This window comes from Dama dama, chromosome X (assembly GCF_033118175.1).
Source record: "Dama dama isolate Ldn47 chromosome X, ASM3311817v1, whole genome shotgun sequence".
NCBI classification, from domain to species: domain Eukaryota; kingdom Metazoa; phylum Chordata; class Mammalia; order Artiodactyla; family Cervidae; genus Dama; species Dama dama.
In genome coordinates, this window is record NC_083714.1 from 19,350,314 (window position 1) to 19,369,715 (window position 19,402).

Sequence of the window (19,402 nt, forward strand, 5' to 3'; positions counted from 1 at the left end):
ATCCAAGGCTATGCCCCAACCAGTAATGCTGAAGAAGCCAAAGTTCAACGGTTCTATGAAGACCTACAAGACCTTTTAGAACTAACACCCCCAAAAGATTTCTTTTTCATTATAGGGGACTGGATTACAAAAGTAGGAAGTCAAGAAACACCTGGAGTAACAGGCAAATTTGGCCTTGGAGTACCGAATGAAGCAGGGCAAAGGCTAATAAAGTTTTGACAAGAGAATGCACTGGTCATAGCAAACACCCTCTTCCAACAACACAAGAGAAGACTCTACACATGGACATCACCAGATGGCCAACACCAAAATCAGATTGATTATATTCTTTGCAGCCAAAGGTGGAGAAGCTGTTTACAGTCAGAAAAAACAAGACCTAGAGCTGACAGTGGCTCAGATCATGAACTCCTTATTGCCAAATTCAGACTTAAACTGAAGAGAGTACGGATATCCACTAGACCATTCAGGTATGACATAAATCAAATCCCTTATGACGATACAGTGGAAGTGAGAAATAGTTTTAAGGGACTAGATCTGATAGACAGAGAGCCTGATGAACTATGGACGGAGGTTCATGACATTGTACAGGAGACAGGGATCAAGACCATCTCCATGGAAAAGAAATGCAAAAAAGCAAAATGGTTGTCTGAGGAGGCCTTACAAATAGCTGTGAAAAGAAGAGAAACAAAAAGCAAAGGAGAAAAGGAAAGATATTCCCATTTGAATGCAGAGTTCCAAAGAATAGCCAGGAGAGATAAGAAAGCCTTCCTCAGTGATCAACGCAAAGAAATAGAGGAAAACAACAGAATGGGAAAGACTAGAGATCTCTTCAAGAAAATTAGAGATACCAAGGGAACATTTCAGGCAAAGATGGGCTCAGTAAAGGACAGAAATGGAATGGACCTAACAGAAGCAGAAGATATCAAGAAGAGGTGGCAAGAATACATAGAAGAACTGTACAAAAAAGATCTTCATGACCCAGATAATCCAATGGTGTGATCACTGACCTAGAAGCAGACATCCTGGAATATGAAGTCAAGTAGGCCTTAGAAAGCATCACTATGAACAAAGTTAGTGGATGTGATGGAATTCCAGTTGAGCTATTTCAAATCCTGAAAGATGATACTGTGAAAGTGCTGCACTCAATATGCCAACACATTTGGAAAACTCAGCAGTGGCCACAGGACTGGAAAAGGTCTGTTTTCATTCCAATCCCTAAGAAAGGCAATCCCAACGAATGCTCAAACTACTGCACAATTGCACTCATCTCACAGTCTAGTAAAGTAATGCTCAAAATTCTCCAAGCCAGGCTTCAGCAATACATGAACCGAGAACTTCCAGATGTTCAAGCTGGTTTTAGAAAAGGCAGAGGAACCAGAGATCAAATTGCCAATATCCACTGGATCATCGAAAAAGCAAGAGAATTCCAGAAAAACATCTATTTCTGCTTTATTTACTACACCAAAGCCTTGGACTGTGTGGATCACAATAAACTGTGGAAAATTCTGAAGGAGATGGGAATACCAGACCACCTGAACTGCCTGTTGAGAAACCTATATGCAGTTCAGGAAGCAACAGTTAGAACTGCACATGGAACAACAGACTGGTTCCAAATAGGAAAAGGAGTATGTCAAGGCTGTATATTGTCACCCTGCTTATTTCACTTATATGCAGAGTACATCATGAGAAACGCTGGGCTGGAAGAAGCACAAGCTGGAATCAAGATAGCCAGGAGAAATATCAATAACCTCACATATGCAGATGACACCACCCTTATGGCAGAAGGTGAAGAGGAACTAAAAAGCCTCTTGATGAAAGTGAAAGAGGAGAGTTAAAACGTTGGCTTAAAGCTCAACATTCAGAAAACTAAGATCATGGCATCTGGTCCCATCACCTCATGGGAAATAGATGGGGAGACAGTGGAAACAATGTCAGACTTTATTTTGGGGGGGCTCCAAAATCACTGCAGATAATGACTGCAGCCATGAAATTAAAAGATGCTTACTCCTTGGAAGGAAAGTTATGACCAACCTAGATAGCATATTAAAAAGCAGAGACATTACTTTGCCAACAAAGTTCCGTCTGGTCAAGGCTATGGTTTTTCCAGTGGTCATGTATGGATGTGAGAGTTGGACTGTGAAGAAAGCTGAGTGCCAAAAAATTGATGCTTTTGCACTGTGGTGCTGGAGAAGACTCTTGAGAGTCCCTTGGACTGCAAGGAGATCCAATCAGTCCATCCTGAGGAAGATCAGTCCTGGGTGTTCATTGGAATGACTGATGCTGAAGCTGAAACTCCAGTACTTTGGCCACCTGATGCAAAGAGTTGACTCATTGGAAAAGACCCTGGTGCTGGGAGGGATTGGGGGCAGGAGGAGAAGGGGACAACAGAGGATGAGATGGCTGGATGGCATCACTGACTCGATGGGCATGAGTTTGAGTAAACTCCGGGAGTTTGTGATGGACAGGGAGGCCTGGCGTGCTGCGAATCATGGGTTGGCAAAGAGTCGGACACGACTGAGCAACTGAACTGAGGCACAGTAAGCTGAGAATACTAGGATTCAATAATCTTCACACCAGATTCCCTGTAGGGCAGAGATTCCATACTGGGAGAGACAAACCAAGAAGAGCAGTGATGACCCATCCCCTCCTGCCCCCACCCCCCCAGCCTAGAGTCTTGCTTGTATGGGAATGACACTGCCAGGATAAAAGTTCCTGTTCCATCTCTGGAGCAGTAGCACAGAGATTTGGCAGAGGGTGAGAGTCAGGTTGTAAGAACAGAGCTGCCTAGCTCTCCTGAAGAGACTAACATTATTTGGAATAGAGACTGAAGATGTTCAAGTTTAAGAGTGCTATAAGAAGTGCAGGTTTTGCTGCTGAGCAAACAACAAAAATGCAGAAGAGGAGATAGAGCTGTATAGGAGAAACATTTCTATATCTCACTGTCATTGTTGTTGTTGAGTCACCCAGTCATTTCCACCACTTTGCAACCCCATGGACTGCAGCATGCCAGGACTCCCTGTCCCTCACCATCTCCCAGTGTTTGCCAAATTCACATACACTCCGTTGGTAATCCCATCCAGCTGTCTTATCCTCTGATGCCCTCTTTCCTTCTGCCCTCAATTTTTCCCAGCATCAGGGACTTTATTAATGAGTCAGTTCTTCACATCAGATGACCAAAAGACTGGAGCTTTAGTTTCTGCATCAGTCCTTCCAATGTGTATTCAGAGCTGATTTCCCTTACAATTGACTGATTTGATCTCCTTGCTGTCCAAGGGGCTTTCAGGAGTCTTCTCCAGCACCACAGTTCAAAGGCATCAATTCTTTGGCATTCTGCCTTCTTTACAGTCCAGCCCTCACAGTCATACGTGACCACTGGGAAGACTATAGCCTTGACTATACGGACCTTTGTCAGCAGAGTAATGTCTCTACTTTTCAAGACACTGTCTAGGTGTGTCATAGCTTCCCTACCAAGAAGCAGTTGCCCTCTGATTTCATAGCTGCAGTCACCATCTGCAGTGATCTTAGAGCCCAAGAAAAGGAAATCTGTCACTACTTCCACCTTTTCCCCCTCTATTTGCCCTGAAGTAATGGGGCTGGATGCCATGATCTTAGTTTTTTTTTTTTTTTTTTAATATTTAGTTTTAAGCCAACTCTTTCATTCTCCTCCTTCACCTTCATCAAGAGTCTCTTTAGTGCCTCTTCACTTTCTACCATTAGAGTGCTATCATCTGTATATCAGAGGTTGTTGATGTTTCTCCTTGCCTATCTTGATTCCAGCTTGTAACTCATGCAGCCTGGCAGTTCTCATGCTGTGCTCAGCGTACAGGTTAAACAGGGTAACTGCAGACAGCCCTATTGTACTCCTTTCTCAATCTTTTTTTTTTTTTTTTTTTTTTTTTAGCAGTAGCTATTTGCATTTGCTTTATTATAGTTATTCAAAAAGTATCCTACAAATCAGGCTTTGTTATTGTTGTCCAGTCAGTAAGTCATGTCCAACTCTTTGTGACCCCATGACCTGTAGCACACAGGGTTCCCTGTCCTTCACTATCTCCCTGAGTTTGCTCAAATTCATATTCATTGAATCGATGATGCTGTCTAACCATGTCATCTAATTCAGACTTTATATTACTTTTAATGGCCCTTCTCTGTTATGTTTAAATCAATTAAGTTTTTTAAATTTAAATTTATTTATTTTTGACTGTACTGAGTCTTTGTTGCTTCGAGGGATTTTTTTTTTTTTTTCTATTTGCAGCAAGCAGGGCTACTCTCTACTTGTAGTGCAGGCTTCTCACTGTGGTAGTTTTTCTTGTTGTGGAGCATGGGCTCTAGGGCATGCAGGCTTCAGTAGTTGTGGCACATGGTGTCTCTAGTTATGACTCCTGGACTCCAGAGAACAAGCTTAGTTGCTTTACAGCACATGGGATCTTCCCAGATCAGGGATCAAACTCATGTCTCCTGCATTGGCAGGCAGATTCTTTACTCCTGAGCCACCAGGGAAGCCCTAAATCAGTGTAGTTTTTTTTTTTTTTTTTTTTTCTTGAAGTTTATTTATTTTTAGTTGAAGGATAATTGTTTTACAGAATTTTTTCATTTTCTGTCAAAACTAAAGGTGAATAAGCCATAATTATACATATGTCCCCTCCCTCTTGTACCTCCCTCCCATCTCCATCCCCATCCCGTCCATCTAGGTTGATACAGAGCCCATGTTAGAGTTCCCTGAGACAGAGAAAATTCCCATTGGTTATCTATTTTATATATGGCAATGTAAGTTTCCATGTTACTCTCTCCATATATCTCACTCTTTCCTCCCCTCTCCCCTTGTCCATAAGTCGGTTCTCTATGTCTGTTTCTCCATTGCTGCCCTGCAAATAATGACTTTGGTACCATCTTTCTAGATTCCATATTGGCATTAGTGTACAATATATATCTTTCTCTTTGTGATGTACTTCACTCTGTATAATAGGCTCTAGATTCATCTACCTCATTAGAACTAATTCAAATACATTCCTTTTTATGGCTGAATAATATTCCATTGTGTATATATACCACCATTTCTTTATCCATTTATCTGCTGATGCACATCTAGGTTGCTTCCATGTTCTAGCTATTGTAAATAGTGCTGCAGTGAACATTGGGGTACATGTGTCTTTTTTGATTGTGGTTTCCTCAGGGTATATGTCTAGGAGTGGGGTTACTGGGTCATATGGTGGTTTTCTTTCTCGTTTTTTTTTTTTTTTAAGGAATCTCCATACTGTCTTCCATAGTGGCTGTATAAATTTACATTCCCACCAATAGTGCAAGAGGGTTCCCTTTTTTCCACACCCTCTCCAGTATTTATTGTTTGTAGACTCTTTGATGATGGCCATTCTGAGTGGTATGAGGTGATATCTCATTGTAGTTTTGATTTGCATTTCTCTAATATGAGCAATATTGAGCATCTTTTCATGTGTTTGTTAGCCATCTATATGTCTTCTTTGGAGAGATGTCTGTTTAGGTCTTTTCCCCACTTTTTGATTGAGTTGTTTGTTTTTTCTGCTATTGAGTTATATAAGCTGCTTGTATATTTTGGAAATTAATCCTTTGTCAGTTGTTTCATTTGCTATTATTTTCTCCAATTCTGAGGGTTGCTTTTTCACCTTGCTTATAGTTTCTTTTCCTGGAAAAAGTTTTAAGTTTAATCAGGTCCCACTTGTTTACTTTAGTTTTTATTTCCATTACTCTAGGAGGTGAGTCATAGAGGATCTTGCTTTGATTTATGTCATCGAGTATTCTGCCTGTGTTTTCCTCTAAAAGTTTTATAGTTTCTGGTCTTACATTTAGGTCTTTAATCCATTTTGAGTTTATTTTTGTGTATGGTGTTAGGAAGTGTTCTAATTTCATTCTTTTACATGTAGTTATCTGTTTTCCCAGCACGACTTATTGAGGCTCTTGTTTCTCAATCTTGAACCAATCAGTTGGTTCATACAGGTTGCTACCTGTTGCTTCTTGACCCATATACAGGTTTTTCAGGGGACAGGTAAGAGGGTCTGGCATTCTCATCTCTTTAAGAGCTTTCATTAATTTGTTATGATCCACACAGTCGGAAGCTTTAGCATAATCGATGAAACAGACATAGTGATTTTTGGCATGCCCTTGCTTTCTCTGTGATCCAGCAAATACTGTCAATTTGATCTCTGGAGCCTCTTCCTTTACTAAACCCAGCTTGCTGGAAGTTCTTGATTCAAATAATGCTGATGCCTAGCATGCAAGTTTTTAAACCTGACTTTTACTAGTATGGGAGATGAGTGTAGTTGTCTGATAGTTTAGCACATTCTTCAGTACTACCCTTCTTGGGAATTGGGATGAGGATTGACCTTTTGAAGTCCTGTGGCCACTGCTGGGTCTTCCAGATTTGCTGACATATTGAATGCAACACCATGATGGCATCATCCTTTTGGGTTTTGGACAGTTCTACTGAATTCTGTCGCATTCTCCAGCTTTATTAACAGTAGTTAATAAAGTAGTTAAGGTCCTCTTGACCTCACACTCCAGAATGTCTGGCCCTGGGTGACTGACCATACTATCATAATAATCTGGTTCATTAGGATCTTTTTCGTACAGTCCTTATGTGTATGCCTTCCATCTCTTCTTGATCTCTTCAGCATCTATGAGGTCTCTACCATTGCTGTCCTTTGTTATGCCCATCTTTGGCCGAAATTTCCCCTTGATATTTCTAATTTTCATGAAGAGATCTCTATTCTTTTGCCTTCTCTTGTTTTCTTCTGGTTTTATGCACTGTTCATTGATTAAGGCCTTCTTGTCTCTCCGTTTTCCTGTGGAACGCTGCGTTTAGTTGGATGTACCTTTTCCTTTCTCCCTTGGTTTTTGCTTCTCTTCTTTCTTCAGCTATTTTAAAGCCTCCTGAGATAGCTTCTTTGACTTCTTGCTTTTCTTTTTCTTTGGCATGGCTTTGTTCGCTGCCTCCTGTACAGTATTATGGACCTCTGCCCATAGTTCTTCAACCATGCTGTTAATTAGATCTAATCTTTTGAATCTATTTGTTACTTCCACTGCATATTCATAGGGGATTGGATTTCAGTTATACACGACTGTTCTACTGGTTTTCTCTGCATTCTTTAGCTTAAGCATGAATTTTGCTATGAGAAGCTGATGAACAGAGCCATAGTCAGTTCCAGGTCTTGTTTTTTTCTGACTGCATACAGCTTCTCCATCTTTGACTACAAAAAATGTAATCAATCTGATTTCAGTATTGACCATTTGGTGATGTTAATGAGTAAACCCGTCTCTTGTGTTGCTTAGAAAGGGTATTTGCTCTGACGAGGGCATTCTCTTGGCAGAACTCAGTTAGCCTTTGCCCTGCTTCATTTTGTTCTCCAAGGCCAAACTTGCCTGTCACTCCAGGTATCTCTTGACTTCCTTCTTTGGCATACCAATCCCCACTGATGAATAGAACATCTGGTTTTGGTGTTAGTTCTAGGAGGTCTTCTAGGTCTTCATAGGACTGATCAGCTTCAGCTTCTTTGGCATCTGTGGTAGGGGCATAGGCTTGAATTACTATCATGCTGAATGGCTTGCCTTGGAAAGAACCAAGATCATTCTGTTGTGTTGGAGGTTGCACCCAAGTAGAGCATATCAGGATTCTTTTGTTGATTATGATTTCTCCTCCATTTCTTCTATAGGATTCTTGCCCACAGTAATTGATACAATGGTCATCTGAATTCAATTCACCCATTCCTGTCCAGTTTAGTTCACTGTTACCCAGGATGTTGATGATTATTCTGTCATTAAGTTAGTAAAAATATAAAGTAGAGCTAATAAGTTAATATGAATACAGAAAGTCCTAGTGTAGTCACTAAGAAAATAAAACTTAAACTATATCATTAATGCAAGCCAAATGCTACACTGAAAAATTTCATTTATAAATGAAGGCAATAAAGATAAAAAGAAGGACAAAAAACATGAATTTTGGAAAAAATAAAATAGTCATAAATTTGATCATATTAATAATGATGCAAAATGCTAGGCTGGATGAAGCACAAGCTGGAATCAAGATTGCCAGGAGAAATATCAATAACCTCAGACACACAGGTGACACCACCCTTATGGCAGAAAGCAAAGATGAACTACAGAGCCTCTTGATGAAAATGAAAGAGAAGAGTGGAAAAGCTGGCTTAAAATTCAACATTCAGAAAACTAAGATCATGACATCCAGTCCCATGACTTCATGGCAAATAGATGGGGAAACAACAGAAACAGTGAGAGACTTTATTATTATTATTATTATTTTTGCTCCAACATCACTGCAGATGGTGACTGCATCTATGAAATTAAAAGACACTTGCTCCTTGGAAGAAAAGCTATGTCCAACCTAGGCAGCATATTAAAAAGTAGAGACCTTACTTTGCCAACAAACGTCCAGTCAAAGCTATGGTTTTTCCAGTAGTCATGTATGGATGTGAGAATTGGACTATAAAGAAAGCTGAAGCCCAAGAATTGATGATCTTAAACGTGGTGCTGGAGAAGACTTTTGAGAGTCCCCTGGACTGCAAGGAGATCAAACCAGTCAATCCTAAAGGAAATCAGTCCTGAATATTCACTGGAAGGGCTGATGCTGAAGCTGAAGCTCCAATACTTTGGCCACCTGATGCGAAGAACTGACTCATTGAAAAAGACCCAGATGCTGGGAAAGATTGAAGGAGGGAGGATAAGGGGATGACAGAGGATGAGATGGTTGGATGGCATCACCGACTCAATGGCCATGAGTTTTAGCAAGCTCTGGGAGTTGGTGATGGACAGGGAAGCCTGGAGTGCTGCAGTCTATGGGGTTTCAAAGGATCAGACACAACTAATTGACTGAACTGAACTGAATAATTATGTAAATTATGAATGAATTGAACAATCTAATCAAAAAGCAAATATTCTGAGACTAGATAACAAACAAAGATAAAACTATATGCTCTCTACATGAGGCATAATTTAGAGTCAAAGATATACATTTTAAATGAAATGACTGAAAAATACATATAATGCAAACATCAACCAAAGAGATAATTGGGTATACTGTACTAAGGAAAAAAAAAGATTTTTATTAAAAACTGATACTAGGGGTAAAGAAGGACATTTCATAATGATAAAAAGGGGACTCTATTAGGAAGACATAATAATTATATATGCACCTAACAAAACAACAGAAAAATGCATGGAGGAAAAAAAAACTAATAGAATTGAAGAAAGAAATAGACAATTCAACAATAATTGCTATACTTTACTAATCCACTTTCAATAATGGATAGAAAGACTAGACAGAAGATCAACAATGAAATAGAGATCTTGAACGATAATATAAACCAGATGGACCTAACAGACATCTATAGAGCAATTTATCCAATACAGGATATGCATTCTTCTTAAGGGTGCAGGGAACATTCTCTAGAATACCCTATATGCTAGGACATAAGATAAACCTAAATAAATATTAAAGGGTTCAAACCATATCAAATCCATCCTCTGAATATAATAAAATTGGAAAACAAAACATCTTGAGAAACAGACAAATATGTGGAAGTTAAACAGCATACTCCTAAATAATCAAAGGGTCAAAGAAAGAATCACAAGAGAAAGTAGAAAATACATCTGGCTCTTCAACAGTGCGGGGTTTAGGGCAACCACCTTTTCTGCAGTCGAAAATCCATATATAACTTGTAGTTGGCCCTCTATGTGGTTCTTCCAAATCCGTGATTTCACCTCTGCAGATTCAACCAGCTGCAGATGGTGTAGTGCTCTAGTGTTTGCTGTTGAAAAAAAATCTTTGTATAAATGGACCTACACAGTTCATATGCCTGTTGTTCAAGGATCAACTTTACTTTGAGAAGAATGAAAGAGAAAACACACCACACCTACGTGAGGGGATGTAGCAAACTAAACTCAAATAGGCAGTCATAGTAAACAATTAATTCTGGAGCAAAATTAATGGAATAGAGAATAGGAAAACCACAGAGATATTCAACAAATTAAAATTTGGTTATTTAGAAAGGTTAATGCTGCTGCTGCTGCTGCTAAGTCGCTTCAGTCGTGTCCGACTCTGTGCGACCCCATAGACGGCAGCCCACTAGGCTCCCCCGTCCCTGGGATTCTCCAGGCAAGAACACTGGAGTGGGTTGCCATTTCCTTCTCCAATGAAGGAAAGTGAAAAGTGAAAGTGAAGTCGCTCAGTCGTGTCCGACTCTTCGGGACCGAATGGACTGCAGCCCACCAGGCTCCTCCATCCATGGGATTTTCCAGGCAAAAGAGTACTGGAGCGGGGTGCCATTGCCTTCTCTGAGAAAGGTCAATAAATTGACACAACTTAAGCGATTTTGATCAAGGGAGGAAGAAGACTCAAATTACTAAAATTAAGAATAAAAAAGGAAAAATTGCTACCAACTTTAGAGAAATAAATATAATTGTAAAGGAATACCATGATGCTAGTTAGAAAATTTAGATGAAATGGAAAAATTTCTGGAAATACACAAATGACTGAAATTGACTCAAGAAGAAAATGAAAATCTGAATAGCAAGAGATAAAATTAGTCATTTTTAAACTTTTTGCCCAACCCACCTCACAAAAGTCCCCCCTTACCCTACCTAGATCCCGACAGCCTCGCTCCTGAACTCTGCCAAATATTTAAACCAAAAATCATGCTAATTCTCCACACATACATTCTAAATGTGTCCATAGAAGTGGAAAGAAACATTTCCCAACTCATTCTATGAGGCAGTATTACTCTGATGACAAAACTAGAGGTCAGTTATTTTGTAGAATTCTCCGCAATTTTGCTCCATCCAGTATTTGCTCATGACAAATTTCATGTTTTGCATCTTTGACAGGAAAATGACAGAAATGATAGTGTGTTCATATAATCTCATTCTATCAGGTGGTTCATGATTTCAGTGTGTCCCAATATTGATGATATTCACTTGGGTCACTTGATTAAATTGGTTGCTGACAAGAGTTTCCACTGTCAAGTTACTCTCCCCTATCTTGTATTTTAAAATTTTTTTGTATTTTAAAGTATATAAATATTTTATGCCTCACCAAAATTAGATGTATTAATTTATTTGTGTCTATTTGATTAAGGGTCTCTTATTTTACTAAATGAATCAAGATCTGTCACTATTGTTATTTACTTTGAAGTTCACATTGTTCCAGCCTCAGACAGTGGGAACCTCCTTAAGCCTGGCTCTCTGTCCTTTTGACATCTCTCCATCGTTCTCTGAAAAATTTGATGTTTTTGGTACAAGATATTCCAGGCTCATCTTGTACTTTTCCTGTCCTACCCATGGAATTAACAATTTCTCCAAGAAGTCTCAAGTATTTTTAGTGGAAAATGAAATTTAGAATCCAATATATGAGATCTGTATGTACTCATTATTTCCCAGTTCCTCTCATTGACATAGTCTGGGAAGTGTACATGTGTGTGCATGCCTGTGTGTGTGTGTGTGTGTGTGTGTATCCTCCTGATATAGCTCAGACTCTGATATCACAAAATGCTGGATTGTGCCCAACTCATGTGAATGCCTTTCTCAACATATCCAGGCTCTGACACCCTCTCCAGGCAACCCTTATATAAACATACCCCCTCACCCTGCTTGGGCTCTGATACTCTGCACTGGCACACCCCCATGTGCAGATACTCTCCTTGTTCTACTCAGTCTCTAACTGCCCACACGGAGCCGGCACACCTCCATCCATGGATGCCCTCCTCACCTTGCTTGGCCTCTGACTTTCTACACAAATCTGCCTCCTCCTTGTGGATTTCCTCTTTCTCTGGACTGAGGCTTTTACTCTGTATGCCTGGCCAGCTTCCTATTTAATATCCTCCGGGCTAAACGGACTCTTGTAGCAAGCTGCTCTGCTCTGTGAATGTCTCCTAATCCCACTTTGGCACTGACTGCCCATTACACGTCCTAGCATGGATATCCTTTTTTCCTTACTCAAATTCTGACATCTCATGCTACACATGCTACACCCTATTTGAGTTCTGACTCCCCATACTAGGCTACTCTGACTGCATGGATATCCACTTCACCCCTATTTCACTTCTAACATCTCACTCTGGCCCATTATGCCTCCAGGACCCCTGTCATGGATATCTGTCTTGATTGATCTCATCTAATCGTTTGTGATGAGTTTCTCAGCAAGAGGGAGAAGGGGAAGACAGAGGGGGTTCTTGAATTGAATTTTGAAGCATAAGTGAGCATTGCAATCAAAGATAGATAAACCACATTTCAAGTAGGGAACTTGATATGTGAAAAATGGGGTATAGAAAAATAATTCTTCAAGTTTATATTTTTTTTCCCAGAGGGTTACTACATAATGCATCAACATTAGTTGAAGAAACTTTCTTCTCCCAGTGTAAAATGACACCTTCTACCTTTATCATATTCTTAATGAGTATGTGTGTCTATGTATCTTAGTGCATTTGGGCTGCTATAACAAAATACCAGGCATAGAGGTGCTTGTGAATAACAGAAATTTATTTCTTACAGTTCTGGAGGCTAGAGGTATAAGATCAGGGTAGCAGTATGGCCAGATGAGGGCCCTTTTCTGAATTGCAGACTTCTTTCCTATAGGAAGTCTCCTCTGTATGAACAAGTTCCATTCTGAGAGTTCACTTTTAAGACCAATTTGCTCATAAGTCTAGCAAAGTTAGCCTTAGTACCCAAATAACAGAATTGGCTGTATACTGCTGCTTTTTTAAAAAATTAATTTTTTTATTGAAGGATAATTGCTTTACAGAATTTTGTTGTTTTCTGTCAAACCTCAACATGAATCAGCCATAGGTATACATATATCCCCTCCTTTTTGAACCTCCCTCCTATCTCCCTCCTCTCTAGGTTGATACAGAGACCCTGTTTGAGTTTGCTGAGCCATACAGCAAATTCCCGTTGCTTTCTACTTTACATATGGTAATGTAAGTTTCCATGTTACTCTTTATATCCATATATCATCTATATCTATATCTATATCTTTCTCTATATATATCTCCATGTATACTCTTTACTCCGTATATCTCACTCTCTCTTCCCCTCTTCCCATGTCCATAAGTCTATTCTCAATGTCTGTTTCTCCACTGCTGCCCTGTAAATAAGTTCTTCAGTACCATTTCTCTAGATTCCATATATATGGGTTATGATATTTCTCTTTCTCTTTCTGAGTTACTTCACTCTGTATAATAGGTTCTAGGTTCATCCACCTTATTAGTGAAGTGAAAGTCACTCAGTTGTGTCCAACACTTTGCGACCCCATGGACAATACAGTCCATGGAAAATTCCCCAGGCCAGAATACTGGAGTAGGTAGCCTTTCCTTTCTCCAGGGGATCTTCCTAACCCAGGAATCGAACCCAGGCCTCCTGTATTGCAGGCAGATTGTTTACCAGCTGAGCCACAAGGGAAGCTGATCCACCTTATTAGAACTGACTCAAATTTTGGAACTGACTCCTTTTTATGACTGAGTAATATTCCATTGTGTATGAGCACCAGAACTCCTTTATCCATTCATGTGTTGATGGACATCTAGGTTGCTTCCATATTCTAGCTATTGTAAATAGTGCTGGAATGAACAATGGGATACATGTGTCTTTTTCAATTTTTGTTTCCTCAGGGTATATGCCTAGGAGTGGGATTGCTGGGTCATAGGGTATACTGTTCTTTTACACGTGCTTTCAGACATCCTGGGCTAGAAATCAACGTAGGGTTCTAATGTACTCTATACAGTACTCTGCTGTAAAATACACAAAAGCACAACCCCCTGTAGAGGATGCACGCATGTGACGATGTCCACCAGACACATGAATTAACTTATGTGACTGGACATGGGAATGCAAGTTCGAATCTTTGAAATTTCAGTTTGAAGATTCCTGTGTAAGGGACTTACTGTGTTCTCACATGGCAAAAGGAGCTTTGGAGCTCTGTGAGTTCTCTTTGTAAGAGCATTAATCTCCGTTCTTGAGGGCTCCACCCTCATGACCTAAATATCTCCCTAAGGCCCCACCTTCTAATATTATCACACTGGACATTAGGTTTACAACATGAATTTTGGGGGGTACCACATTCCTACAAAAGCTGTATGTGTGTATATTTGAGTTGATTTCTGCTTTCACTTCTTACCTCATGAGCTGTAAGTCTAACCATGTACCAGTACTAGTCGTATACCAGTACTTTTCCATGTAAGCATGTAAGCTATCCATACGCTTTAAAATCTAGTAAGGACAACCTTCATGCTCATTCATCTTCTTTTTCAGAAATGTCCTGCCTCTTATAACATGTTTATTTTTACACATATATTATAGAATTAGCTTATTTCTCATACCAATCATATTAGTATTTTTGTTGAAATCTCATCATAACTTCAGAATAATTTGGGGACAATTGATATCTGTATAAAATCTTTTCATACTCCCAAAAGATACATCTTTCCATTTTATCATGCATTTCATTGTGTTTTTCAGTAGGATTTCAGAATTTTCTTCAAATAGCTATTGCATATTTGTTCTTAAATATATTCTTAATGTTTATCTGTTTCTAGCTATTATAAATGGTGTCTTCCATTATAAATGTAATTGGTTGCTAGTGTGTAGGAAGACTGTTCTGTATATTATTATTTTTATCCAGCCATCTAGCTCAATTTCCTTAAAATACAGCTGTCCCTCAATATTTGTGGGAGATTGGTTCTAAGACACCACCGCCAAAGATCAAATACCCAAATCCACAGATGTTCAAGTCCCTTATAATAAGTAGCATAGCATTTTAGCATTTGCATATAAACTGCACATATCCTGTCATAGACTTTAAATCATCTCTAGATTACTTATAATACTGAGTACAATGTAAATGATATGTAAAAGTTGACAGCATGTGGTAAATTTGAATTTTGATCTTTGGAAATTTCTGGAACTTTTTTGAATAAATATTTTTAATCCACACTTCGTGAATCCCTGCATGCAAAACCCATGGATAGGAAAGGGTGACTGCATAGAGTACTTTTCTTTGGAGTCTCCTGTCATCAGCAAATAATGTTAATGTTACCTCCATTGCTCTATGTTTTAAAAATAAACTTTAAAAAACCTTAGAATGATTTTACTAACAAAAAAGCGAAGATAGTTGCTGTGTATCAGAAAGCTCTAAAATATCACGCATATTGTTATAAATTAGAGTGCCTACTTTATTTCTAAGATTTTTTTCGTATTAAGATTTTCTTAGTTTTTACCCAATGTCCTTTTTCTGATCCAGGAACCCATCCCAGATCCTACACTGTATGTAGCAGATGTCTCTTTAGGCTCTTCTTGGATGTGACAATTTCTCAGACTTCCTTTATTTTTCACGACCTTGATAGTTTTGAGGAGTACTAGTCAGGCATTTTATAAAATGTTCCTCAACTTGGATTTGTCTGATGCTTTTCCTATTAGCCTGGGACTATGGATTTTTGGGGGGGTCTTCCTTGTGGTTCAGCTGGTAAAGAATCCACCTGCAGTGGGGGAGACCTGGGTTTGATCCCTGGGTTGGGAAGATCCCCCAGAGAAGGGAAGGCTACCCACTCCAGTATTCTGGCCTAAAGAATTTCATGGACAGTATAGTCCATGGGGTTGCAAAGAGTCAGACATGACTGAGTGACTTTCATTTTCACTTTCACTTCACAGGTTTGGGGGGAGGAAGACTGCAGAGATGGTGTGTCCTTTTATACCACATGATACAATCTACATGCCTTATCCCTGGTAATGTTGACCTTGACCACTTGGCTGAAATAGCATTTGTCAGGTTATTCCACTGTCAAGTTACTCTTTTTCTCCCTCTCCATATTGTTGTATTTTTTGGAATGAAGTCACCATGTGTAACTCATTCTTAAGGAATAGGGAGTTACACTCCACCTCCTTGAGAGCACAATTACCTAAGTCAATTATCTGAAATTCTTCTGCAAGGGAAATTGATCTATTCTCTCACATGTATTCAATCATTTATTTATATCAGTATGGACCCATAGATATTCATTTTATACTTTGGGGTATAATCCCAAAAGATAACTTACTTAATCTATTACGTTGCTCATTTTGTTATAGCTTTGGCCATTGGAAGCTCATTCCTGTCTTCTTTGACATAACCCTGTTACTTCAGGGCTTTTTTATTTTTTTTTTAATTTTTTAAGCACTTCCTTTTTAATACAATAAGATTCCCCCAGACTCCTCTTCTATATTTCCTCTCTGAGCCCTACAATCAGTAATTTCTCCAAGAAGCCTGGTTCCTTTTATTGGAAAAGAGTATTGGGAACCAAGATCTGTGCTTATTTCTACATAATTGTTTCTTTCAGATTTTGGGAGTATCATTTCTCTTAAACCCTTTCGGCTAAGAAGTTAAAGAAATATATGTATGTATGCTCACGTGCCATCTGTTTAACTGTTCAAGTATGCACGTGTAACAATATCAGGATTGTTAACCTGTACCCCTACGAGAAACAACACTATCAACTAGATTACACTGCTTTTATATTTTACTTTCAGTCTTGCAAACTCCATTCATTTCCAAAGTTACTTAAGTCAGGGGATCTTAGTGAGGTGGTTTCATACATTTGTAATATAATTCCATTCTTTAGTCAAATTCTGCATTCCATTCTTGATGTCAAAGTTTTTAAAAATATACATGCATTGATTTAATTGTGTGCTGTAAGGTTCTTCCAATTTTCACAAATATGTAGTGTCATGTATTTTCCATAACATCATACAGAATAGTTTCACTGCCCTAAAACAGCCTCTATGCCTGGAGAAGGAAATGGAAACCCACTCCAATATTCTTGCCTGGGAAATCCCAGGGATTGAGGAGCTGGTGGGCTACTGTCCATGGGGTCTCAAGGAGTCAGACACAACAGCGACTGAGCTCAGTCATTTTTAGGAACAGTGTAGCCACACAAAACACATCAGTGGCTTCTAGTTTGTGGCCTCTGGTTTAATATCTTACTTTCCCACTTGTCCCTCTGCTCCATAGGGGCACATGCCCATGGGCCTGCTCTGCTCAGCCCAGGGTCTGGATTCAACAAATGGAATAATGAAAATCGAAGATGGAACCACCCTCCCAGTAGAGCACCAGGTTGAGAAAGAATACACTGGCATGGAAATGGCATTCTGTCACTCCCTCTTTTTCTGTCTGTCCTCTTGTTCAATTGCCCTCTGGGAATGTCGCCATTTCCCTTTAAGCCCTACCCCCAATTGACCCCCACAAGCCTCCTTACCCTCTGCCCTGAAGTCATCACAATGACCACATGGGTTCTGGCTGGGGCGGGGCCCATTGTGACATCACCAAGGGCCAAGCTTGGCTGGTCCTCAGTCTCCAGGTGCCAGGGCAGACCAGCACACCAGGAGCTGTTTCCTCTCGGCTCACCATGTGGTCCGTCAAATGGTTCCTGTGCTTTTCTATGGCTGTTACCCATGTCTACGCTTTAATGTTTACTTCCGTGAGAGAGAAAGCCGAAGAACTCAAGAGTCAGGTGCTCTGCGGAGGACACTGTCTAATTCAGCAGAATCAACCAGAGCATGCCCAAGACTGGTTTAAGATCGTGTTGCTCGGGCTTTTCTTCATTGTGCTCATGTACGTGACAGTGGAGTTGACAGGAGAGAGTGGTGAGAGTAATGTGCAGACTCCTCCTGCCCGTCAGGGTGGTTCATTTGGCTCTCTGGGACAGAAAAAGAAAAAGGCCTCCCCAGACAAAGACTATATGTTCGCTACCTTAACCCAGCTCGAGATGGACCTTGTGAAATTTGTGTCCAGGGTGCGGAATCTGAAACTTGCCGCGGCAACCTGCGGTAACCTCAACCCTCCCAATGTTGAGGTTCCCGCAGCACACAATAACATTACACTGTATGAACTCTGGTGCGACGAAGACTCTGAATGAGTGGATGTGTGTGTCAAAGTAGGAGAGGATAAGGCGTTGACATAACTTATCCAAACTAATAAAACTCTTCTGAAGCAGAAGAAAGAAGCCTCTGATAATTTTTATTTGCTCTACAGTTTGACCTTTTCCAGACTGTCCTATAATTGGCAGCATGCAGTGTATAACCTTTTCCAGACTAGCTTATTTTACTTAATAACATTCATTCAGGTTTCATCCATTTCTTTTTGTGATTTGATAGTTCATTGCTTCCAATTTGTGGGTGAGAGAGAGTATGAATTAAGCTGTTATAAAATTCATGTGCATGTTTTTGTGTGGGCATTAACTATCAAATCATTTGCTGAACAATCTAGGAGTGTAATTGATAGATCATGTTGTATAACAACTCTATATATATATGTATAATAACTCTGTAAGAAATTGCTTCCAAAGTGATTCTACCATTTTGCAATCCACTGACAACGAATGAGAGTTCCTATTGTTCCTCATCTTTGCCAGTAACTGGTTTGTCAGATTTTTGTATTTGACTATTCCATTAAATGTAGTGGTATCTCATTGTTTTAGTTTCACCAGTCTACTCTAAAACGTTATCTTATTTTCATATTTCCGTTGCAGCATTTCCATTGTGTTTTATTACCATCAATTCTTCAGGAGCTTTATCTTTAATCTGAGGTTTAAATAGATCTTCTGCTCAGCAAAACTTCTGCTGCTGTTTACACCATCAGTGATTACTTTGCTTAATTAGCCCTCTAATAATTTTTTCTTGAATGACTCATAACTTGAAATCATGTATAACACTGAGCACGTTTTCTTTTCCCAAGTATCGCTTTGTCCACTAATGTTGAATGTCTCCACGCAAAAGTTTAAGTTCAGCATGAACTCGCTTCCCCCATTTTTTTCGGTTTGTTTAGATCCTCTTATATACTTACTAGATGTTAACCAAGTCTGTATTTGTACCAGTTACAGTTGCAGTGGTACATTTACCCTGAAGTTTTATTACAAGCAAATATGTATTTTATCAGAATCTTGACTTATGTGTCTTCTTCATATAGTTTTGAAAAACTACATGCTCATTATTCAAGTTTTTAATAATCTGTGCCTCTTCTCCACTAAGATTCTAATGAGTCAATATGTATTGATAGAACTAGAGAGCAATCATAAAATATATTGGTATGGTTATTGAATAAGTTATATTTAAAAATGACAGTAACTAAACTGTTTGCTATTGGTAACAATTAATTTTCTCTCAGTGATTTTGTAATTTTGAAGGTCCAAATGCTCTTCGACATAATCCATAAACAGAGAAGATAAATTAGCAAGCACCTAAATGGAACATAGATTTATAGAATGCCTAATGATCAGTTTTAACTAGTTTCACCTAGAGTCTTGTAGTTCAGTTATAAACATTTTTGTTTTTCTGCAGTAAAGAGAATTTGCTAGTTCTCTTGGGGGGAAGACTATTTTACTCAATATTTTCCTATGCTTTT

At 39.2% G+C, this 19,402-nt stretch overlaps 1 protein-coding gene across 1 annotated transcript; it reads left to right on the forward strand.

The window, feature by feature from the left end:
- Positions 1-17,288: 17,288 nt before the first annotated feature.
- On the forward strand, positions 17,289-17,918 carry LOC133052556 (protein FAM209-like). The gene has a single exon (XM_061137522.1). It carries the CDS (start codon positions 17,289-17,291, stop codon positions 17,916-17,918), a length of 630 nt encoding a protein of 209 aa, XP_060993505.1.
- The last annotated feature ends 1,484 nt before the right edge of the window (positions 17,919-19,402 follow it).

Bases quoted from the DNA above. Each gene is read 5' to 3' on its own strand.
- LOC133052556 (XM_061137522.1), top strand. From the start codon at position 17,289: ATGGGTTCTGGCTGGGGCGGGGCCCATTGTGACATCACCAAGGGCCAA.